The following is a 25,965-nucleotide window of genomic DNA, read 5'->3' on the forward strand; positions in this document are numbered from 1 at the left end:
ATAGGAAAAAGCCATTTTCTTTTCTGTTAAAATGCCAGAATGGCCCTTTTCTTCAACATCTGATGGCTATCCAAAGTCTCCAGAGATTACAGAGAATGCTGCATGATTGCGCAGAGATTCTGCTCTGATGGCCATTGCAGCCCTCTGAGGTATTCTAAAATAAGATACACTGTTGAACAGGTCAGTACTTCAGAAATAATGTGAGCATTGCTATTAAAACGTTTTAGGTTTAATGCCACAGCATATATATCTAGGCAACAATATAGAACAGCAGGAAAAGTTCCTTTTGCTGCTTCTAAATCCACGCTGCCTTTGTCTTTAAAGCTTAGTATATATAAAGTATTGAGGATGATAATTTTTTGGAGGGGTGAGGTTGTAAAAAAACATTATAATTGAGCATCTCCAACTGAGCACAAGATTTGAAATTCCACTACACACTGTCCCAATTATTATTATTACTATTTTTATTTATTGAATTCATATACCACCCTATACCCACAGGTTAGAGATTTTTCCATTGGCTCTGTAAACTTGTCTTTGTTTCAGTTGAGAAGCAACATGCAAGATTCCAGAAAATATTTCTAAAAATAAAATAATTCATCATCCTCATTATTCAGTATGAGGAATGTCTAGCTTCTCTTGTTAAGATACTGTGTGTTTTAGAAAATGGGAACAAAATTCCAGTTTGTTTCCTTGGTTTTATAATCTTTTTAATAATATATTTCTTAAAAATAGGTTGGATCCAGACTTGTATCGGGTAAGGTAAAGGTAAAGCGGAAGTGATTGGGAAGCAGCAGGTGTGTGCAACTGTGTCGTCGTCGTCTTCTTCTTTGGCAATCACTCATAGCCGAGTAAGATTGTCTTCCATAAACACGGTTTTGACAATGAATCCGTAAGTGACTGTGGAGGCCAATTCTGGACCCACACATCCTTCCACTGTGGGAACATTGGTTCCCGGGCGGGAGTTGATCACGGTGTGGATTTGCCAAGCGTGCCTTCCTCTTAGCACGACTGTGTATGCACATACATGTAGGGCCAGCCCAAGACATTTTGCTGCCTGAGGCAGACAAGGTGGCACCTTCCGTGTACAAAAGCTGACTGGACTGTAGTTAAAACTTCCTTCAACACTGGTGACAGGATAGGATCCTTATCACAACTGAAGCTTCAGGCCAGATTAGGAGGACAGGAGAGAACATGTGGCAACAGAGAAGAATGGGTGGAATAGCTGAAGGTGGCTGCTGCTCCCGCTCAGCATCCACCATGCGAGGTGCTTGCCTCACTCTGTGAAATGCTGGAGCTGTACCTTCATGCATGCTTAAGTTTTTGCATACCTACGACTTCCTCACTCATGTGTTTTTACATATTTGAAACTCTCTGAGGGAGAATGTAAAGAAGCATTAAGGTAAAGGGTTAATCACCCTTCCTGTTACTTCTCCAGTACTACCCAGTAAGTGGCTTTAAAGGGGGGGGGGGAGGCAGCACTGTGTTATTAAACCACATGCACTTGCACCTAACATGAAATTTATCCCTAAAGTATGTGAATATTTTCTTCAGTAGCACTGTGTAAGATTAATAAGTAAAAGGAAAAAAAACTAGTCAACCTATTTAACAGGACTGGAGGAACAAAATGCTGCTGAAATGGCAGGAGTGTTGCCATGTTAGCAAAACAGTGCTTTCCTATTTTTCAAAATGGGTGAATGTGTGGCTAAGCCAAGGTTCAAGCGAGCAGGGTTTGGCCTTCCTTCTGAGAAACTGAATGTTTCCCCTCTGTAAATAATTCTAGCAGTTGTGCAGCTTTACCAGCTGCTGTTAAGCTTGAGGGCAAAGGTTCTTTATATTCTATTTATTCTGTGAACTGTGATATCACAGTATGGATTTGAGAAGACACAATACTAAGCGCTTCATAATAGCATCTCTTTCTGGAAAGCCTCTCGCTGAGTGGTTAGAGCATCTGCTTTGCATGCAAAAGGTTCCAGGTTCCATCCCCGGCATCTCCAAGTAGGGCTGGGGGAAAACCTCAGTATGAAACCCTGGACAGCCATTGCCAATCAGCTTAGATGGGACTGAGCTAGATGAGCCCATGTTCTGACTCAGTATAAGGCAGCTTCCTATATTTCTATAACTATTATTAATCAAAATATTGCAGGCAAAGTTAATTGTATATTTTGTATGTCTTGCATTCTTTCAGAATGCTGTTACACAACTCTATGTTGTGACTTCATTTGGAATACTGTATATATGATTTTTGGTCATATTTTATACTGTAACTTACCTTGATATCATTAATTTCATGAAGAACAGGCTCGAAATTGAAATAAACAAATGTAATTGACTGCTTGCTATGGCCTTCTAACAACTTTTTCTTTAGAAATGCCTACAATCTATAACCTTTCAGATCAATTGTTACTGTGTGTTGACTTAAGCATTATGTGTGCCTGGCTAATTTACTATTACAGTACAATGTTTCAGATGGGATACTTAATAATAATTAAACCATTTTGAAATCTTGTATTAATTTGTTACTGACATACTGACTAATACATAATGGAGACAAGTACAAGCTATACAGTGTAATAAATCACTATGAAGACACGGGAATAATTTCCAGTGCAATTTCCTCCTGAGATGTTCCCTTTTCCCTATGGTTTTATTTTAAATTGAGAATGAGAAGCACTGAATGATGGAGGTATTAAAAGCTTACTTCTCAGAACAAAGAAACTGTAACTGTGCCAAGCTGTTAAAATATGCTGAGATATATAGGTTAAAACCTGAAATAGATTCAAAATAGTGTGTGACTGTGGAACTGTCTGGTTTCCAAGCACTAAGATAAAGCTGTCTTTGAAGCTGGTTTGATTTAACTAATGTACTTATAAAAGATTTTCTTTTAACAGCTTGGGCACACCATTCTGCCTATGAGAAATTGCTCTCAGTATTTCAGTGTTGGTTTCTGCAAGCATTGAGGCCCAATTTTAAATATGTTTTTCAGGTTTTGTGTTTTTATATGTGATAAGCAGGCATGCATCTGATAAAGATAGGCATATTAGTCAGGGAATCTCAGCCTGCACATTTTTTGTTTGAAAATAAAAACTGAGAGCTATGAAGTGCCATAAAGCTGTTAGGTCTGGTGCTTTGGGGTCTGTATTTACACATCAAAATGTGGCTGAACTCCGAAACCTGTTACATGTAGCTGAAATAGTTTGAGAATTGTAGTGTATTCTCCTGAGAAATATTGTGAAATAGGGTTTTGTTCATTGTAGGAGTACATTCTTGGGAGAGAAATGGTTCTGCAATTCTTATGCTTTTTGGTTCTTTAAAAATCAGTGGTACCTCGGGTTACAAACACTTCAGGTTACAAACTCCGCTAACCTGGAAGTAGTACCTCAGGTTGAGAACTTTGCCCCAGGATGAGAATGGAAATTGCACGCCGGCGGCGCAGCAGCAGGAGGCCCCATTAGTGAAAGTGCACCTCAGGTTAAGAATGGTTTCGGGTTAAGAACGGACCTCCGGAACAAATTAAGTTTGTAACCTGAGGCACCACTGTATGTGTGTAAGGATTGAATTTTGCAAGTATCCTCTTGCATCGCTATATTATGAAATGTATCATAGTGAACAGCCAAAACCAAAGACTGTTTGGGGAAATGCACTGTTTTTTTTCTATTTAGTAACTGAAATGAGATATGAGATGGTAGATTCAATACCGAACTCTAAATAGAAGGCATGTAAAGATTTAAGGAGCTATGGAATAAGGCCCCTTGATTATAGGAATGCAGCCTAGAAAGGCTTTTAGAAATAAATCCTGACTAGCATGAAAAATTCCATTCCGGTGCCTAAAAATCTAAAGGCCAATATACCACCTGATCTTCTTTTAATAACAAAAGAAAAATATGCTTAACCCTTTGAATTTTAATTGAATGGATTCAGTGGGTAGTTTTACTACGTGTTAATTTGTTACTTAAATTTAAAAAGATGGCATCAGTTTGTAGGTTCTGGAAAATATTTTAATGAGCTGGCTCACAATATCAAGAGTTGAAGTCTGTATTTCTCCCTAGGGTGGATCATTTATTCACATCCTAAAAGAACTACTTCTTAGACCAGAAGATCAAAATGACACCACTAACAACTGGCATTAATTGCATTAATAATAATCTCAGAAGTAACGTGGCTAGCATGAACCATTATTTAACTGTGGAACAGCACTTTAGTTTGCTTGTACTGTTTCATATATATGTTCTTAGTAACCCTTTCAACAACCCTGTAAGGTAGGTCAGCATAATTATCTCTGTGTTGCATATTGGGAGTGGGAGGGACACTGAGTCTGAGAAATAGTAGCTTGCCAGACAGCCATTTAGTAAGTTCATGACAGAGATATGATTCACACTGGGCAAGCTCAGCTCATATGTTTGCCTGCTCCACTTCATTAACTCTCATGGGGACAATCCAGTTGAAGTTATGCATCTTGAAGTTTAATTAAATTCTGTGTGAAAACTTTAAGCACATTCTTAACTCTCCCTTTGAAATCGGCTGGGTTGCTTTTGACACAGATTCACAGGGATCAGAAGTGTTCATTGACAGTGGCACTGGCTTTTACTGCACTTCTCCCCCCTTTCCGGCTTGCTTTGTATATTAATTGGTGCACGTGCAGTTCTTGGATGCCCCGAAAAGGATGACTGAAACGCGTTACTGTCAGAAATATTCTCCCTTGCTTTAATGGCTGGTTTTTACTTATGCCCTGTAGATGTGTGTTAAGCAGTCATGTTTAATTCATTTGTACTTTAGAATATGGGTCATGTGTTTTCCCCAAACTCGTGATTAGACAGGCTGACAATTTCTGCTTAGATAAGACATGCTTTATTACAAAATGTAGATGAATCTGTTACCATGCCTGATACAGTTTTACAATCCATTCTGTCATATCAGAATGGTTTAGGAGGTTGCTGTCTTCCTAGTATTCTATTTTTAAAAAGAAAATGCCAGTATTTCCACGGAGGCACCATCTGACTTCTCCTGTCCCTGCTTTGGCAGCAAAATGATAATGGGACAGCCCTCAACATTGTTAGGACACTGTGTTCTTTTCAGATTGTTATAACACATGGGTGCAATTAAATATTTTTTTTAAATAAAACCCCTCTGCTTTTGTATGTTGGTGATTCTGAAGCAACTTGCTAATTGTTAATGATATTGTAAAAACGACAACAAAGATTGTTGTCATCCTAAGATCAATGATGTTTTATCCAAAATTGAAGATCAAAGAGAGCCATGTGTTTAGGCCACCCTGATTCATAAATCTGTGTCCTGTGATCTCTGCCAGGTCTTACATGTTTTTATGGGCTATCACATAGGGGCACTGAAGTGTTAGGTAAAGATATAAGAGTGGTGAAACAAAGGAACAAGATGGTGAGGTTGTGGAATCTCCTAGTTTGCAGTTTTCTTTGTCTCCAGCCAAAGTGTGAATGCCTTTGCATGGGCATGCCTGCATGTCAATGCCCCCTGGTATGTACACAAACGAAAACAAATTAAACCTTGTTAAGATGAATGGTGGGGTGGGGTGGTAGAAGCACTGTGAAACACACTGGAGAAAAAACAACTTCACGGTTCTCTAAGGCAGTAAAGTGATCTATCTCATGGACATCCTCTCAACTCTTTGCTCTTCAGTCCAGTTCCCGTCACTGATTCTGCTAGGGGAGTGGGTGGCAGTGTAGTCTAAACTAGGGGTCAGCAACCTTTTCCAGCTGTGGGCTGGTCCACCGTCCCTCAGACCATGTGGGGGGCCAAACTATATTTTTTGAGGGAAAATTAACAAATTCCTATCCCCCACAAATAACCCAGAGATGCATTTTAAATAGAAGCACCCATTCTACTCATGTAAAAACACACTGATTCCTGGACTTTCCATGGGCCGGATTTAGAATGTGATTGGGCCATATCTGGCCCACAGGCCTTAGGTTGCTTACCCCGGTCTAAACCATTGAGCCTCTTAGGCTTGCCAATCAGAAGGTCGGCAGTTCGAATCCACACAATGGGGTGAGCTCCCACTGCTCTCCTAGCTTCTGCCAACCTAGCAGTTCGAAAGCATACCAGTGCAAGTAGATAAATAGGTAGTATTGTGGTGGGAAGGTAAACGGCACTTCCATGCACTTTGGCACTCATCAAAGTGTCCCATTGTGCCAGAACTGGTTTTGATCAGCTGGCCACATAATCTGGAAAGCTGTCTGTGGACAAATGCCTACTCCCTCGGCCTGAAAACGAGATGAGCGCCACAACCCCATAGTCACCTTTGACTGCACTTAACCATCCAGGGGTCCTTTACCTTTCTGCTTATGGAGCAATTTCAGGACATGTTGGAGGACATGCTCTAATAAGCATTTTCTTACTTTACATTAATTTTTCTGTCATTAATTACAGAATTATAATGAGGCATCATTTAAATTTAGTGTTAGTTGGAGTCTAAGGGGACTTTACATTCTCTGAGAGCTTAAATATGGCAGGGCAAGGGGAAGTGAAAGAGAGTTATAATTCCCAAGTAGAATAGGTAACTAGAATAGATAGAAAAGCCAAGTAGAGTTACCACCTTTTTCTGGTAGAGTTCCTATTTCTTCAAATGTCATTAAACAGACAAGAATTTAACAGATGTGACTTTTTGCTGATTTAGTGATAGAAGAAGCTGCACCTGCTACATTTCTGCCAGTCATGCAGCTTTTAAAAGCAGAGGACACCCAGAAAAATAAAAAAGATGTTAAGGCAACACTAGCTCTAGCACTTTATGAACTCTAAGATTAATAAAAACTGATTTTTTTTAAAAAAACAACAACAACTAGCTATTGTAATACATATTTTCTTGATAGTGGCAAAGCACAGTGTCTTATTTCTTTAAAATCCCTGTGCAAGGAAGCCCTGTGAAATGTATGAGGTGTGTGTTTGGAGAATCATGTCTCTGTTAATCAGTCCAGATTAAAAAGTGAGTTTCCCCCTCTCTTCAACTATCTGTGCTAAAGCATTTTACACAAGGACAAGGAGGTGGAGCCTTGTTCGTTCATCACAGCACACAGCTCGCTTGCTTTCCCTTTTCCTCGCCTCTGTGTGTGCTTTTCTCTCTTCCTTGGAGTAGAACGTACAGTTTTCCTTTAGACTCCAGATTGCTCTCCACTTTGCAGTTTGGGGTGTACACACTGCAAGGGCAAGGACGAAAATAAAGCTGTAGATGCCATGGGTCAACTCTGCTGCTATCCTTTTGGGAGAGATGAGGAGAAAATCAGTAAGTCTGACTGCTTTGTCTAGTGCCAGAGTCTTCCTAAATACTGGCTGCAGTATTCCAGAGTGCTGTTTAAAGCTGGGGAAAGACAGCTTTCTTTATTTGGGGTGAGGTTCCCCCTTTAAATTAAATACTTTGCTTCAAGAGTTTGAGTGCAGGTAGGTAAAAGATAAATGTCTGAATATATAGCTATATATGCTCAGTTTATTAGATTTGTTTGTAACTGAGAGGAATTGTATTCTGATTACTCTTTGAAGGTTGTTTTGTTAGTGAATAGTAAAGATGATATCTTAACAGTGCATCAGGGTATATATTTGTTTAACTTACCAGGTATATACTATGGGATAGGGCAGTATTTGCCCACTAAAGACTAATCTCTTTTAAGGGCATTGATTATTAGCCAAATGTAAGAGACATGGAGGTTTGAAAAGCCAGAATATTTTTGTTGCTGTTATACTTTGAGGTTGAGAAAATGATTCAATAGCACTTTTGTTTATTATAAATGCATGGCATCCATACAAATACAATATTTTTTTTGGAATAATTACTAGATCTGCTTCTATTTTAGTTCACATTGCAGTGAGTTAGGTGCACCAGAGAATAAAATTGTGCTAACAAAATGTAAGTGATTTGACTTCAGTTCTCAGATTTATTTATTTATTACCGGTATGTGCTTCAGTGCAATATTTGTACCAACCTTGGCTACATAGTGACAAATTTACAGTTGACTTTTTACTAACCAAAATATTTCCAGTTTTCCTCTCAGAAAATCAAGCCACACCATGTCTGTCACACTGTTTCCAAATTGTTTTAATCAGCTTCATATATTTGGTCCAAGCAAACTTGGAAGGTGTCCGTTAATAAATAAAATTAATGACTATGGCCTCAAACCTAAGTATGTCTACTCAGAAGTAAGTTCTAGTGAGTTCAGTGGGACTTATTATTAGGTAAGTGGGGTTAGGATTGCAGCCTAAGGCTCCAGTGCTATAACACTTACATGGAAATAAACCTCTGTTAGCTGACCCATAATATTAGATGTGGTAGTCCCATAAGGTAGTCACTTAAATATCTTTCTCCTAATTATAGATTAACATTTTTTAATGCAAAAAAGACAATGTTAATGTGGAATAAAAGATTGTACAATATATTTCAAATTATTTCACAAGCTTCTGTATAACAGCACACCCATAGGAAACCAAATTGTGAGCATTTTGGCTGGAGTTGAGGGCGGGGGAAGGAGTTGGAGAATGCAAACAGGTTGTCCAGAAGTTCAGTGTTTGGGTGTAGGATAACAGCTGGATTGAAGTTAGGTTGGATGGAGAAAGTTGAGAATGGGTTGAGCGTACAAAAACATTGGGTTAGATGTAGACATAGTCATGTTTACAGTTACACCCACTGAAATAAATGGGACTCATGTTGGTCATGACTGACATAAGTTCTGTTGATTTCAGTGGGTCCTCCCTAAGCATGACTAAGTCTGAACCCAAACCTTGACATCACAGAAGAGTAATATGAAGACAAGATTGGGTGACATATCATGTTCTAAGCAAATAGCATATTGTGCAAGAAAATTATCCAGTGGGAATAATTTGGCCAATGAAGAAAATATTCTCCTCAGTGATACCAAGCTGACCTAACACGCTGTTAGGATATCATGATGCAGTGGGCAGAGGCTTTGTTGTTGATGCTTATTACCTTATTAGCTCCCTAGGAAAAGGGTAACTGTTCCGAAGGCTGTGTGGTACATGATTACTTACCGTAAATACAATACTTTCACTTCAGAAAGATGTGGTTTAAAAGGGATATTTGGTTACATCATTTCTATGTTTCTATGTGGTGAGAAATATAACTTCCAGCTTTTATATCCAGTATATTTCAAAAGGAGCCAGAGACACATTCAAACTCCCCTTCTAGCTGTTCTCTGCCACCCCCACCAGTCATTAAAACTATGTAGTATTTGAATACTGTTGAATGCAGTATTTGCAAAATTAAACTTTATTACACAGTTTAGATTGTTAGCTGTATTTATTAGATTTAGAGGAGATGTTGTTGGACTCCCATCTCCCATCAGCTCCACCCATCATGCCCAGTGGTCAGGGATGAAGGGAGTTGTAGTCCAGCAACGTATGGAGGGATAAAGGTTCCCCACCCCCGGATGATCAGTTCTGGGCCATAATATGTATACAGGAAGAAGGCAAAGTAAGCTCAGGCACAGAACAAAGAAGAGAGTTGTCCAAGTCACTAAGGTAGCACACTTGTAAAAGTACCACCTCAGACTGCAGGTGGAGGTTAAACATGATTGGATGCTTTCTGCCATATAAAACCTTGCCTATAAAAGTCTAGCATGTCAGGTAGAAATCAACTCTAGGTTTGCTCATTGGCACATTGTTTTCTGTATACAGGGACTTTTTCAATGGAAGAACATTAAACCATTAAAGCCATCACCTGCAGCCTAAGTAGTACAAGCCAGACACAGGTTTAGCACCTCAACAAGGGTGGTCAATATACAATCACCAGAGTAGACATAAATTAATCAGAAATGAAAGCTAGGAAAGGTTCTGGTAGAGGCTTATGGAACTGGCAGGTGGAACAACCAGTGGGGGTCGTCAGGGTGGCTTGGGTAAGAACCACAGGCTATTTCTGCTTGCTTTTTGCAGCAGCCTCTTGAAAGCAGAGACCAAGAGGTCACAGAACCAAATGAACTATAAAAACCCATGCCTTATTCCAGGCCAAATGGCAAAATTGACAACTGAGCCTTGGAATTAACAGTTAGGCAGGTTGATGAAAGGCTGAGGAGAAAACGTCACTGAAGGCAAATTTTGTGAAAGAAGACAGGGGCGTCTTCTTGGAGAGGGGGGAATTTTGGCATGTGGCAGGAAATATTAATTAGCCGAGTTATAAAGCATTTGGGAAATAGTGCATTAGTATAAAATATAATATAATATAATATAATATAATATAATATAATATAATATAATATAATATAATATAATATAATATAATATAATATAATATAATATAATATAAATGTCTGGACAATTGGATACAATTCTATGGACAATTTTATATGATAAAGCAGTTGCCCATCATGAGGCAATTTACAATAAGGTATGACCCCACCCCCAAGCCAACTCTGCACACTCACAGCAGATAATGGCTAGCGAACACAGTGCCTTCCAGACGTTATGGATCTAACATACCATCAGCCCCAGCAAGCACAACCAATAGCCAGAAATAATGGGAGTTGTAGTTCAACAACTTTTGGCGGGCACCATGTTGGCTAGCAAGACCACTCGTGCAGATCCTGTTACACGCTTGCCATGTGCAACAAGTGTGAGTTTCACATGACCTATGTTGGGAATAATGAAAATACTCTTGAATGGTAAGGCAATTACAGTGGGAGTGTGTGTACTTTCTGCAGGTCCACTTAGCTTAAATTTATTGGCCATCACCAATATGTCCAGGCATTGGTTCAGCTTGTGCACAGCCTCTCCTGAGTCATGTTTAATGGAGAAATAGAGATGGGTGTCATCAGCATACTGTTGACACTGTGCCTCGGATCTCCTGATGATGCTCCAACAGCTTCATACGGGTGTTAATTAGCATTGGGAATAAAGCGGTGTCTTGCAGCACCTTGCAACTGCCAGGGTGTGGACACATATTTCTCCCAGTGCTATTTTCTGAGACCAGTAGGAGCAGAACCACTTACAGAACTGTGTCTCCAACCTCCAGCTCACATTATAGTCCACGAAGATACCATGATCAGCGGTAACAAAAGGCATTGATAGATCCAGCAGGAGCAACATGGTCGCATTCTCAGACCTTCATAACTGGAACTGATCCTTCATAACTTAATAAGAACACCTCCCCAGACACTGGCATCAAGATCAGCATAAAGAGAAGCAATTTTGTTCTCACAGTGCCTAGCAAACCTATCACAATAGAACTTTGACAGGTCCAGTGCCCCATTAACTGGGGGTGGGGCTATAGATACATGAGAGTGAAAGTTAAAGTGTATGCAAGTGTCTGTAAGAAGGAAGGTACAGAGACTTCTGCAAATTTATATCCCTGACGGATCTGAATATGTACTCCATCACAGTGTTCCAGCCATGCAATTTGCCACTGTTCTGGAGTAATCAAGGGGCAAAGTGTACTGGAAGAAATAGCATAGCACAGCTTGGCACACTTCAACCAATCAGCTGGTTCACATGGGAAGGGGGTAATTTAAATGGCCAAATTATGATGCTGATTTGCATATCTGATGAGACTAGTACCATTGTGATATGTCATTCTAAGCTTGGCTACATATACTAAGAAAAGCCTAGAATTTGTAGAGGACATTGGGATGGAAAGGGGGCGAGGGAAAGAAATAGAGAAGGAGCACAAGGGAAATGACAGGTAGATTCTGCAATGTTAAATATTTGAAGACCGAGCACGACTTAATAATCTTAAGCTAGCAGGAGCCAGAACAGTGAGTCCTGTTAGTACAATGGGGCTCTCCTCCACATTGGCTCTGGGGGGTGGGGGAAAATTTCCAAAATGGGGGAAGAGAGGGGAGAATGTTCCATCAAGTAAGCAGAAATACTTGCACTCATGAGGCCATTTCCTTAGTGCATGTGCACCCATTATTCTGAACCTGACATCCGATTTTGTTCTGGTTCAGCCTCAGCATATATACTGCTGTTTGTGAAGACTGTTGAATAACGATTCAGCTTCTGTTGCATTGTGGGGAAATATAAAGGTCTATCCACTGTTGTATTCTTGTTTGACTATGTGTGATGTCACCTGCTAATCAGAGCTCCTCTGGACACCGGTCACAAGAAGTGTGCAGAAAGAGCAGACAATGAAGCACCATAGCCATTGCATGCACGCCCAGTTTTCTCCTTGCCTTCTTTTACCTGCAGAAGTGAAGTGCTGTGGCTGTTGCCTGCCCCAGTTCTCCATTTCTCTCTTAATAGCGGGAAAGAGAGAAGGGTCTGGTGGTACCATAACTCAGTGCTGCCTTTTCCTGATTGAGAGGGTATTTGCTGGGGAGCTGAGAAAGCCATGGGAGAAGTATGGAGTAAACCAATGAAGGAAGAGGTAGGCAGCAATTTGCTGAAAATGTATTTGCAAGACTGCAGTGTTTTGTTGTATTCCTAACCAGCAAAGTGTCATCAGGGAAATTGCTTTTCTTTAGTTTGCCAAGTTTCTGTATTCCATTTAAGTGCCCTTGTGAAAAGTGGTGGATGGGAATGTATATCAAAGGCTTTATTGCTAGTAATTTACCATAACAAGTAAATTGTCTCAATGTGGAAATATTTTTTTGTGGTTAGCTATATGTAAGTATAGACTTGTAGTAAGAGTGCTTGTCAGCAGTATGCACACACAAAAACAATTCTTTTTATCTTCTATTCATAAACAAAAACTTTTCATTGCTATTAAATTATCTACAGGTGAAAGAATGCAATGGAATACAGTGTGATCTTGAAAAGAATCTGTAGTAAAACTGGTGCTTTTGAACTTATTCATAACCAACCTGGAGTCAAAGTTATAATATGTCAACCAGTTATACAGCATGGTAAGAACCCAAGTAGACATACAGAATGTGAAAAAAAATTCTTTGAACTGGTTGACAAGGCTATAGAAATGTAGACTATATTCAATATATTCTATCAATATATTCAATATTCAGAAAGTGATGCATGTTGGGGTAAAAATATATATATCTTACCTTCACAATATATACAGATGAGATCTCCACTGAAAACATCTGCTTAATATACCACAACAAGGAGGCAGGGGAGGAAGCAATAAACAGACAATGGCAAATATAATACCCTTATGTATATCTATTGAGATGGACCTTTTCAGTGGTGGCCCCATGCCTGTAGAATTCCATCCCCACTGAGGTCCACATGCACTCTTATTTATATTATTTTAGGAAATAGGTTAAGATACATCTCTTCCAGCAGGCTTTTGAAGAAAGGTTAGGGTGAAGAATTGTTAGTTGATATCCCACAGTTGGATTTGTATAAAAAAAATTCCTTCCTGTAGCACCTTAAAGACCAACTAAGTTAGTTCTTGGTATAAGCTTTCGTGTGCATGCACACTTCTTCAGATACACTGAAACAGAAGTTGCCAGATCCTTCTATATATTGAGAAGGTGGGGAGGGGTATTACTCAGAAGGGTGGTGGGAATCGGAGATTGGCAGATAGCTGAGATGAGCCTGTTGACGACTCTTAATGACTGTAATAGGTCTTACAGGAAAAGGCAAGGGGTGAGGAGGTGAGAGATGGCTTAGTCATGTATAATGAGATAAGAATCCAATGTCTCTGTTCAGACCAGGTCTCTCCATTGTTTTAAGTTTGGTAATGAGTTGTAATTCAGCAGCTTCTCTTTCCAGTCTATTTCTGAAATTCCTTTGTAGTAAAACAGCTACTTTGAGATCTTGTATAGAATGTCCTGGGAGATTGAAGTGTTCTCCTACTGGTTTCTCTGTTTTGTGATTCTTGATGTCAGATTTATGTCCGTTTATTCTTTGGCGTAAGGTTTGGCCTGTTTGTCCAATATAGAGAGCTGAAGGACACTGTTGGCATTTGATGGCATACACAATGTTAGACGATGAGCAATTAAATAGTCCCGAGATGGTATGTGTGATGTTGTTGGGGCCAGTAATGGTGTTGTCCGGGTGTATGTGGCAGCAAAGTTGGCATCTGGGTTTATTGCAGGCTCTGGTGCCAGTGTCCGTGTTAAGTCTGGTTGTAGTATTATTGTGGGTTAGGAGTTGTTTAAGATTGGGTGGCTGTCTGTAGGCAATGAAAGGTCTTCCTCCCAGAGCTTGAGAAAGAGAACTGTCATTGTCCAGGAGAGGTTGTAGATCTCTGATGATGCGTTGAACTGTTTTAACTTGGGAGCTGTATGTGATGACTAGTGGTGTTCTGTTATTTTCTTTTTTGGGTCTGTCTTGCAGCAAGTTCTCTCTGGGTATCAGTCTGGCTCTGTTGATCTGTTGTCTAACTTCATCTGCTGGGTATTTTAGTTCTGAAAAGGTTTGCTGTAGATCTCTTAGGTGAGAGTCTCTGTCTGTAGAATTGGAACAGATGCGGCTGTAACGTAGTGCCTGGCTATATACAATGGACTGTTTGGTATGTTTGGGATGGTAGCTAGAGGCATGTAGATATGTTTGTCGGTCAGTTGGTTTACGGTATAAGGTGGTGTCTATGCGTCCATCCTGTATTTTTATAGTAGTGTCCAAAAAATGTATTTCTTGCATAGATTGATTCATTGTAAGGTTGATTGTGGGGTGAAAATCATTGAATTTCTGGTGAAAGGTGTCCAGGGTCTGTTGACCATGTGTCCAGATGATAAAAATATCGTCAATGTATCGCAGGTACAAGAGAGGTTTGAGTGGGTAGGAGTTTAGGAAACGTTGTTCTAAAACTGCCATGAAGATGTTGGCATACTGTGGGGCCATGCGGGTGCCCATTGCTGTGCCGCTGATCTGAAGGAACAGGTCATCACCAAATTTGAAGTTGTTGTGGGTAAGGACAAATTGGCAGAGTTTGGTGGCAAGGTCCGCTGTGGTTTTATCTGAAATGGTGTTCCTTATAGCTTGTAAACCATCGTTGTGTGGGATGTTGGTGTACAGAGATTCCACGTCCATAGTAGCTAGTATAGTATTGTTGGGAAGATTATTTAAAGATTGTATTTTCCTCAGAAAATCTGTGGTGTCACGTACATAGCTGGGAGCACTGATGGCATATGGTTTCAGAACAGAGTCCATATAACCGGAGACACCCACTGTAATAGTGCCAATACCTGAAATGATGGGGCGTCCTGGATTTCCTGGTTTGTGTATTTTGGGTAGAAGATAGAAAGTTCCTGGTCGAGGTTCTGTTGGTGTGTTGGTGAGGATCTGTTCTTGGATGTGTGGGGGTAGCTCCTTAACAATCTTGTTCAGTTCTTTCTTGTATTCTTGTGTGGGGTCTGAGTCCAATTTTGTGTAAAAGGCGGTATTGGAAAGTTGTCTGTGAGCCTCCTGAATGTAGTCAGTTTTGTTCATGATGACGACAGCTCCCCCTTTGTCTGCTTCTTTAATTATAATGTTTGGGTTGTTTCTGATATTATCTATGGCTCTCCTTTCAGCATGGTTTAGATTTTGTTGTAAGCGATGGTGTTTTCTGGTTACATCTGTTTTGTTTTTATATGATTTTTACTGATATACACCAACCTTGAGCCTCATCAATGAAGGGTGGTATGAAAATGTAAGATAAACATACAAGTAGACAAGAAGTTGTTGGGGCTTTGTAACTGTGGGAGAGTTATAACTGAACACAACTATGAATTGTGTAGGAAGAATAATCAAGCAACACTATTCCCACTCCTTAGAAAGCATTAGAATTGATTATTAGTATGTTCAGTATTGTGAGGGCCAATACAATAGATGCCTTTAAAAAAGGATTAGCAAATTCAGGGACAATAGGCCTGTCATGGTTGTGAGACATGATAGTCAACAATGGGTCTTTTGTATAAGTCTTCACCAACCTGGTGCCTCCATATAGCTATCTGGAGCTAATGGTAATAGTAGTCCAAAACGTATAGAGGGCACCATGCTGGCAAAGGGCTGCTCTGTGTTCAGTCACAGTTTGGGGTATATGGCCATGGGGGAGAGAAACAACAGTACATGACTATCTTCATCATGCTACGAGTGTCCAGTTAGATGGACCTTTGGTCTGGTCCAGTCATGGAGCTTTTCTTATACTGACTCTTGGCATGTGTTTTGCAGTAGTGTTTCCTTTAATGCTAGAAACTGGCGTTCTTTATGGCCAAAGGTGACAAACTGTTGAAGGTGGGCAGTAGATGGAGTGTGGCAGTGCCATTTTGTATGCTAATATAGCTTGAGAAAATAGAAGAGAGAGAAAAGGGGATTATTCCAACCGTTATGGTACATAGAATTCTTTAAATCCTACTATGTTGCTTTTCTACTGTCTATTTAAAACATTTAACCTGTTTATGATTTATAAGCATTTCAAGGCCATTATATGAGAGTGATGTGCTGCTGGTTTTTTAAACTGCTATGGAAGTCCCCCCCCCCCCCAGTTATTGTATCTCTCAAGGTTTTCATTCATTATTTCCCCTTATCACTGTATACAAAAGGCCATTCCACTGCAATTAGATAGAAAAGGAAAATAGGCTCTTTGCATACGTATTTTCTGGGCAAGAATCCTCTTTGTGCAAACACTAGTACGAAAAGGGTTTTAGAAATAATTCAACAATTTGGCCAGGTGGCTGGATTTAAGTTGAATAAGCAAAAAACTAAAGTCTTAGGGAAAAACCTAACAGATATGGAAAAGGAGAAATTTCAGGAGGAAACAGGTTTGACAGTGGTTAAGAAAGTCAAATACCTAGGGGTTTATTTAACATTAAGAATGTTAATTTGTATAAGGACAATTATGAAAAATGTTGGTCAGAGATTAAAAAAGATCTAGAAATATGGTCAAATCTGAAATTGTCAATGTTAGGCCGAATTGCAGTTATTAAAATGAATGTATTGCCTAGAATGTTATTTTTGTTTCAGACCTTGCAGATTCTTGACAAGATGGAATGTTTTAAGAGGTGGCACAAAGACATTTCGAAATTTGTCTGGCAGGGCAAAAAGCCCCGAATTAAATTCAAAATATTGACTGACGCTAAAGAAAGAGGGGGTTTTGCCCTGCCGGACCTAAAATTGTACTATGAGGCAGCAGCGTTTTGCTGGCTGAAAGAATGGATGCTACTCGAGAACACGGACATCTTGGATCTGGAAGGCTTCAATAATGCTTTTGGTTGGCATGCATATCTTTGGTATGACAAGGTTAACAGTACCTTTAAAAATCACATTGTTAGAAAAGCATTATTTAATGTTTGGATAAGATATAAAGACTTATTGGAAAATAAAACCCCTAGATGGGTGTCACCAGTGGAGGCTAAAGCAGTGAAGGAACTCAATATGGAGGTCGGATGGCCGAAGTATTGGGAAATTTTAGAACAGGATGGAGACAAGTTTAAACTACAAAGTCAGGAGAAATTGAAGCACAAAGTAGAAAATTGGTTTCAATATCGCCAAATAATGGAATTTTTTAAACAGGATAGGAAAATCGGTTTCCAAGTGGAGAAATCAAAACTAGAGACCGAATTGCTAGAACCCAATACTAAGAATCTATCTAGAATGTATAACTTGCTGTTGAAATGGAACACACAGGATGAAACAGTTAAATCTGCTATGATTAAGTGGGCGCAGGATGTTGGACACAACATTATGTCAGATGACTGGGAATGGTTATGGAACACCGGTATCAAATTTACGGCATGTAATGCCTTAAAGGAAAACATTATGAAAATGGTATACAGGTGGTACATGACCCCAGTCAAGCTGGCAAAAATCTACCATTTGCCCGATAATAAATGTTGGAAATGTAAAGAGACTGAAGGTACTTTTTACCACCTTTGGTGGACATGCCCGAAGATAAAGGTCTTCTGGGAAATGATCTATAATGAAATGAAAAAGGTACTTAAATGTACATTTTCTAAAAAACCAGAGGCCTTTCTCTTGGGCATTGTCGGCCAATTGGTGACAAAGAAAGATAGAAATTTCTTTATGTATGCCACAACAGCAGCAAGAATACTCATCGCAAAGTATTGGAAGACACAAGATTTACCTACTCTGGAAGAATGGCAGATGAAAGTGATGGACTATATGATATTGGCTGAGATGACAGGCAGAATCCGTGACCAACGCAAAGAGATGGTGGAAGAAGATTGGAAAAAATTTAAAAGCTATCTTAAGGACTATTATAAACTCAATGAATGTTAAAATGTTGTGGTTGCTAGAAGTAACAGGGTACAGGGATACAAGGTTAGACAATAAAGGAGGACTAAGATGACAGAGATTAGAAAGTAACATCTGGGAGTTGCTAGTTCAAATATGGACACTGGGATGCAGAGAGGGGGGGTATGGGGAAGTCCAAGAAAAGAGGTTTATGAAAATATCTTTGAAATTATTTTGTATGTTTGTTTTGTTTTATGTTTGTCTGTTTTTCTCAAAAATGCTGTAAAACCAATAAAAATTTATTAAAAAAAAAAAAAAAAAGAATCCTCTTTGTGGGAACATCTATTTCCAAGGCTGTTTGAGACATAATAGGTTTGCAAATTTTGTCTGTTTAATATCCCACCCTAGGACTGTTTCTTCACTAGGTGATCAAGACTAGTGTAAGAACGAGGACATAGCTAGAGTAATATTATTATTATTCACTTATAATGCACTTAAAACTTTCTAAATGCTGTGCAGAGATGGCAAGATAAAGATTGCACCTGCCTCCAGACTTACCATCAAATAGATATGATACAAAAGGGAAAAGGAATGGGGAGGGAAGATAAAAGCAAGCAAATTCACAAACACCAGTTCTCACAGTTATATAACCTCAACAGTATCACCTGGTCTGGACATGTGGGCCTTTCTTCCTTTAAAAATGCACACAACACATCAGCCCTTGGTTCGCTGGCTGATGGATGGAGCCAGACTGTGCTTCCTTTCAGGTCTGCAGTCTCAGGGCAACTAGGCCTAGAGAGAGAAGCTGAGGTGGCAACAGTCTGAAGCACACTTTCTTTGTGATAACCCATGTTGTTCTCTGTGGGATTTATAGGACTGCACGGCAGATGACTGAACACAAAGGAATATGGAGGTCCTGTACTTGTTAATGGATGTTTAGAAGCTGGGGTGTCAACAGGTGCAGGTTTCCTCATCCCTCTAGGGCAGGAGTGGTTCACCTGTAGCCCTTCAGATGCTGCAAGACTTCAATTTCCATCAGCCCCAGCCAGCATGGCCAGTGGCCTGGGATGATGGCAGTTGTAGTGCAACAACCTCTGCCCTAGGAAAAGCTTGTGTCCATTGAAATTCCCTTTACCACATTTCTATACAGGAAGGAGCCCTCTCTCTTTTGTTCCTGGTTATCTAGACTAAACACTGATGTTGAAATCAAGTAAAATGCTGGCCAGGAATTAAAAATGATGTTTTAATGGATGTTGCTTCCCTTCTAATGCAGTGAGAAGTTTCACTTTTGCTTCATCAACTGCACTGTTATTCATATGACTCCTTCCTCCATGCCTGGAGCTGGCAAATGGTTGATGTTTATTGGGAGAAAGTTTTTTTTAGTTCCTTCACAAATTAAAAAGAATACACACGCACACACAGTTGTGGCACATGAGGTGGGGCACTGCTGATGCGCTGTCCTCCTACCCAGTGCATCTGAGCTCATCACTACCTCAACCCAGGGCTTCCCCTACCTGCACTGTCACACTGCCCTACTCCATCCCAATTCCAGCAAACAGCAGCACCAGCACAGCCAAGAGCATGGCACATTGTCATTCCACCTCCTGCAGAGTGACTGATCATGTGGATCCTCTGCATTTTAATGCCATAGTCTCTCCAATATGCTCTTTGTATTATTAGTTAGCACCTTGCGCGGGGGGGGGGGGATCTCATTCTGACCAATCACTAACAAAAGATGCTTGCCATACTCATTTTAGGTTCAGGCTGCTATTTTCATCTGATAATGCAGAGAATTCTGGATCGGCCGGGCTCTAAACGCATGTTCTTGGTACTACATTACCAATTACTCTTGTTGCATTTACAAATTAAATAGGGAGACTCTTCTGTCAGTGTGGCTATTTGCTCTGCTTAAATATCAGCAGAGTTGCAAGTCAAAGAAAGAACGATCACCAAGCTCATTTCTCCAGTTCATTGTTGTAATTCATTTCTCGCTTGGAGTTTTATTATATTTGCTTCCTCATATTGTGCTGAATTCCTCTGCAAAGGATGTAGATTCAAGCCAACTTGGTGAAAAGGCATTAGAGGGCTCAAACAAACAGGAAATTTGGAGTTTTATAAATCAAATCATGATTGAGTTTTTGGGGCATGCTTTCTCCTAAGTCCAGCTGCCATTATCTTTTCATGGGGAGATAGTCTTCATCAGATCATAGTATTCTTTTTTTCTTTTCTTTTCAGATGGTCACATGTACTGTGTGTTTGTTTGGATTGTAGGAAACCCATTTTGAACCTTTGGCTAACACATGGTGAATAGAACAATATGCTGATATGCAGTAAAATATTAAGAAAACTCATGTTTTTCTTACCTTGGGGTCAATTTACACACAAATTACATGCTCTACTACATAAAGTTGGTTCAGGTAGGTAGCCGTGTCGGTCTGACACAGTCAAAATAAATGAAAAAAATTGTCCAGCAGCACCTTAGAGACCAACTAAGTTTGTTCTGGGTATAAGCTTTCGAGAAGAAGTGTGAATGCACACAAAGGCTTATATCCAGAACAAACTTAGTTGGTCTCTAAGGTGCTACTTCCTGCCAACCTAGCAGTTCGAAAGCACATCAAAGTGCAAGTAGATAAATAGGTACCGCTCTGGTGAGAAGGTAAACAGCGTTTCCTTGTGCTGCTCTGGTTTGCCAGAAGTGGCTTGGTCATGCTGGCCACATGACCCAGAATCTGTATGCCGGCTCCCTCGGCCAATAAAGTGAGATGAGCACCGCAACCCCAGAGTCGGTCACGACTGGACCTAATGGTCAGGGGTCCCTTTACCTTTAAGGTGCTACTGGACAATTTTTTAATTTTAAATTTTTTATTTCAACCACATAAAGTTGAGTACAGGAGGCTGCATGTCTCGCTTACTGCACACGGAAGGCTTTGTATGATGTTCCTGTCAACATGGCCAGCTTCCTCTAAAAAAGGGATAGATTGCATTGGTAGAATGTGTATCTAGTGGACTGTGGGCTCACTAATGCTATGCCTTCTGTGACAATTGTTAAATTTCCCATTGTTTTCTTACCTGTTTCATTGCGTAGAGCAATTCATATAACTACTGCACACCCATCATGGACATAGACTACTTCTGTTCCTGTCTGATCAGATTTAAAATGAACAAATAAACAAAAAACTATCATAGAATTTTAGAATTGCTTGCGAATGTACCTTTTTAAATTTCTAACTTCACTACAACGAAACCTAGCAATGACAAGATGCAGGACTAGAGTGCATATGCCACTTTAATATATATTCTAGTAAAATAAGATGAAAATTTGCTGGTGCAGACATGCTCCTAATGAAGGAAAAAATGGGAGGGGAAAATGATAGTAAATTAAGCTGACTTTTTGATGTTTCACAAAACAGCATAGCTGAGCTTACTGCTCTAGGATGAGTCATAGCAATGTTTTAACAGCAAGACTCTTCTTCAAAATGTTGACAGGCTACAGGCTACATATGTCTTGTCCTTTCTTGTTTTGAACTTTACAATTCTGTGGTATCATGTGCCCTGGGGTGTATATTGTTATATCATAATGAGATAGCTTTATGTGGCTTTTGCACACAAAGACACAAAGAACACACAATGACTAGGAGAAGATGCTGTTGCAAAGGTCGCCCTGGCTTGCCATGCTTATTTTGAACTGGAGTAAAGTTTCAAACTTGAGCAAAGTTTTAGATTCTACTGTTTCTATGGGGCAGGATGGATTGTCAGTTCTTAATAGGCACCAGGGGAAAATGTTCCTCTATATACAGGCCTTTGTCTGATTAATCAATCTATGGCATTTTAAACTGAGGGCAGTATGGTTTTTGTGATTATATTATGTAGTTGGGGCAGTATAGAAATTTAATAATAATGAATAAATGATCCTGTTCCTGCAGCCATTATAAAACTTGCTAGGAAAAAATGAGCAAAGACTCTTGAAGAATTTTCTGGCTTTGTCCAAGAGCTTCACTTTTAAGAAACTGTTTTTGTAATAAAGAGAGTGTATACATTAGATATTTGATATGAGTTCTTTGAATAAATGTATGAAGCAGCTGCATGGCTTTTTATGTATTATTATTTGCTGCTAATTGTCTGTGTGCACCTGTATGCATACTTAACACATTAAAAGGCTGCTAAATGAATACGTAAACAAAACAACCCAGAAAACAATTCATGTTTTTGAATAATCCCAAGAAATTATGCTAAAAGCTAAGTAATAAATAATAATAATAATATGCATCTCTTTAAATCTGTCCAGCTAAAAGGCATCCATCTTGTTGCCTTTCAAACAATATTATTTTTCTATTTTGCCTAATAATAAGCATTTTGATTTTTGTGGTAAAAACATGCATATTATGTTTACGAAGCAGAAGCATAATGTTGAATTGAGTGAATGCATATTAAGTTGGGACCTGCTTGCTACTAACTTGGCTTATATTGCTGTAGTTTTAAAGAACTGTGGCAAACACTCCAAAGCTAATGATGTACCAGAAAGCCAGTACCCTTAAAGCCTTGTGCATACATTAAAACTTATGTTTACAGTTGATAACCTTTCCATGTATTAACCATGGAATCTGCCATTCAACAATTTGTGTGGGGCAAGTGCCAGCTCTGGCAAAATTAACTCTTATTCACAAACTCATGCTGTACTGTCCTCATCTTGCTCTACCAGTACCCATTGCTCTTGCTGCGGCATCACTTTACTATTGATAGTTGCTCTGTCTAATCAGAGGAATATAGCACACTCTCCGGTGGCTGTACATGAACTTCTTGGGGTGTATTTTAACAATGTCCTTGTATTCACAGAAGGGTCTTTGATCCAGCTCCAGGTGTAATGATAGGAAAGAGGAGAGCTATTTCATTGATTCCCCTTTCTCCAACAGTTCTTGGAACTCATATATCTCAGCTCTGCTCCAGAGGGTAGAGGGACCCTGTAGAACAGCATAGCAGGCAGCATGTGAGGCTGCGCAAAGGAGAAAAGGGGGAATGTGTGAAAATTGGCTCTATTCCTGTTCTGATCATGGAAGCCTCTGCAGGATCTAAGAGCCTTTCATGAATGGAAGGACAGCATTGGTTATAACCCCTTGCAAGGACAGTAGAAACCAAAGTGTAGGTGACACAAGAAAGCTGTTTTAGGGAACACTAGAGAAGTGAAACCTAGGGAAGCAGTCATTTTGAGTTCAGATTGTTGTAATAAGAAATGCACAATGGAAGCAAAGTTTGTTCTGTCCTTTAGTCTTTTGTAGCATCCTTTTATATACCTTGCAGTTGCCATATTACACTCTGTTTGCTCTGTCTCTCACTCCAGGGTTTAGAGAGGCAGCCAGTGGTCCTCCACAATAGATGCATTTAACTGAGATTTTGAACCCATTAGCAATACAGCAATCAAAAAGCAAAACAAATGTCCCCTTTAAAAATGAAAAACATAAATACACAGACGGTATTGTTAGTTTCATAGCCAAGTTTGAATTCACCGAGCTCAACAGACTTCTCAATTTTTTAATGTGTAAGATACAGTTTGGTGAGAAAATAAATATTGGAAAGTAGCTAATAGGGTGTTTTATGTATTATGTCATTGATTTATGGATTTAATATGAAAGAAATATAAAAATCTGATAAGAGCTCTGGGATTTTTAGTTGCCAGTTCAGTTTATATATTATTTGTAGAAATGTATTCACACTAGAACATTAACAGATTTTGCGGGTGGGGTTTTAAAAAGTATTTATTGTAGTTTCTTTATGATCAGGGCCACACCCTCTTACCTTCAGCAATAGGGCAGCATCAACTGTTCCCAGATTATTCACCACACCAAGATTTATAGTTTTTTGTCCTGCTGTTTCAAAGTGATTGTCAAGGAGTAAACTGGGATTTGGATAGCATTTGGAACTGGGAGGAATCTAAGAGCAAAATAGGCCAACCAAACAACTAAGATTCATGAAAGGTCAGGGCACAGAAAAACAAAGGAGAGAAAGCAGCCTCTTTATGCTTCTATTTAGAGGGACTTCCTGGAGTTGAAAGTAAACAGAGACATTCAGATGGCTTTGGGTGAGCTTGCACATCACAACTAGGTGAGGCTGAGCAGCTAGGCCCAATAGATGTGTACTGCATGCCATTTCCCCACCTGCACAGGTTTACTGATTTTTTCTGTTGTGGTGTGTAGGTGAAAAGAAAGGGGCAGAGCCAGATGATGCAGAATTGCTGAGCCTCAGCAAAAGGCTGGTGGAGAATGCAGTCCTCAAGGCGGTGCAGCAGTACCTAGAAGAAACCCAAAACAAAAACAGACTGACTGATTTTGAAAGCCCAGTGAAAACTGAGGAAGCAGCCATTGGCAATTGCAAGGAAAGTGAGAATGACAATAGAAAATGAGTGCTTTGAAGGAGGCCAAGAAGGCATGATCCAGCTACAAATGCCCACGACTCTGCTCCCTGGATCAGCTCTGCCGAGCTATCCTGGCTGACTTGAGTTGGGATTTGTGATTGTCTGTTATCAGGCACCTCATCTGAACAGAGCGAGGCTAATTTGCAGAGCTTCATGATAACAAATATCAAGGCTGATAAGAATAAAAAACAAACTACTGAATGAAGGGAAAGACGGCAAGACAGAGAGGGCCAGAAGGATGGAGAGATCTTACTACTAAAGTGCCAGCTTCGTTGTGTTCTCAGCTGCAGAAAAAAATATATGAATCTCCACTGCTTTCTTTGTGTGCCCTGTGGATACAAAACAAATGGCCAATGGAAGATGGGCTAACCAAACTGGAAACAATGCCATTAATTTTTGTTTTGCAGAACTGGACAACTGTTTACTTGAAGTACAAAAGAAGACATTTTGTTGAATGGAATTGTCACTACTAATATTAATCATAGCTACTGTTACCCAATAGAATGGGAATTGTTCATGAATATTGTATCACTATGCTTCATTTCTAAGTAACATTTGCACCCTTAAATTATATTTTTGGCTAAACATAACATTTTATATATATTTAAAAGATGCATAAGGGCAAACTTGTTGTTTTTTTCCAATCGATGGCATCTCTTTTTATTCGTTCCATAACATTTTAGGCAACACTTACTCATATGCAAAAATGTATCATTTTCCTCCTCTCTAGGGAAGAGCCATGAAGCAGATGTAATAAAGCAAGCCTTGCACAGAGAACTGTTGGCCCTGTTGTCCAAATTGAATCAGATAAAGGCGCTTTTGTCAAGTCCAGAGATTCGTATGAAAATGCACAAGGAACTGCTTGGAAAAGGACTTGTCAGTGGCAGCATCTGGGACAGTTTCACCAATCCTGCACCTTCAGTCTCTTAACTATAAATTACTGTTTTGTGAAAGCCTACAACTTCATTTTTTAAATGAATGGTATTTGTTTACCAAATTTGTGTTGTTTTGTTTGAGAGGTGGGGCAGCAGTCTGTATGAAACTATATCAAAAAGAGTATATGCTGCAGCAACACGTGTTTCTAGAATACATATATTTCAGTGTGAGGGAGAAATTCTAAGTGATCCTACGTTTTATGTGTTCCCAAGATGAGGGGGAATCTATTCTAAGCATTGTTTTTCTTCAGTAACAGTGTACATAAGTGACATCCTAATTTTTACAATTTGTTCTGGCATATTTACAAGTGAATGGAAATCCATCACAATGTCCCACCATTGCTTGGGCAATGTCATGGTTTGTGACATGTTTAGGCCCATCCTTAGCCACCTACTGCTGGCACAGCAAGTCAATGAGTGAGTACATATGCATATGTGGCAACTTCTTGCACTAGCCATGCTTCAGCATTTCAGTACAAATTTGAAGTGTCGGAAGTAGTACCTGGATTGTTACTTTTGCAGGAAAGAAATGAGAGAGGAGCAAAAAAGAAGGCCCACATGGATTGATTATTATATCCCTTCTTT

At 39.6% G+C, this 25,965-nt stretch overlaps 1 protein-coding gene across 3 annotated transcripts in view; it reads left to right on the plus strand.

The window, feature by feature from the left end:
* The window catches only part of AKAP7 (A-kinase anchoring protein 7), an 82,519-nt gene extending 57,077 nt beyond the window's left edge, over positions 1 to 25,442 (plus strand). For 2 of the 3 annotated variants that reach the window (XM_081187754.1, XM_081187758.1), the window contains exon 8: positions 24,228 to 25,319. In XM_081187754.1, the coding sequence (XP_081043880.1) occupies positions 24,228 to 24,433 (206 nt within the window). In that variant the 3' untranslated portion in view covers positions 24,434 to 25,319. Of the gene's footprint in view, positions 1 to 24,227 lie in introns of all 3 variants that reach the window. The other variant, XM_081187755.1, reaches the window with a different exon arrangement.
* The last annotated feature ends 523 nt before the right edge of the window (positions 25,443 to 25,965 follow it).

This window comes from Podarcis bocagei (genome assembly GCF_964188305.1).
Source record: "Podarcis bocagei genome assembly, chromosome: 3".
Classification (NCBI taxonomy): Eukaryota; Metazoa; Chordata; class Lepidosauria; order Squamata; family Lacertidae; genus Podarcis; species Podarcis bocagei.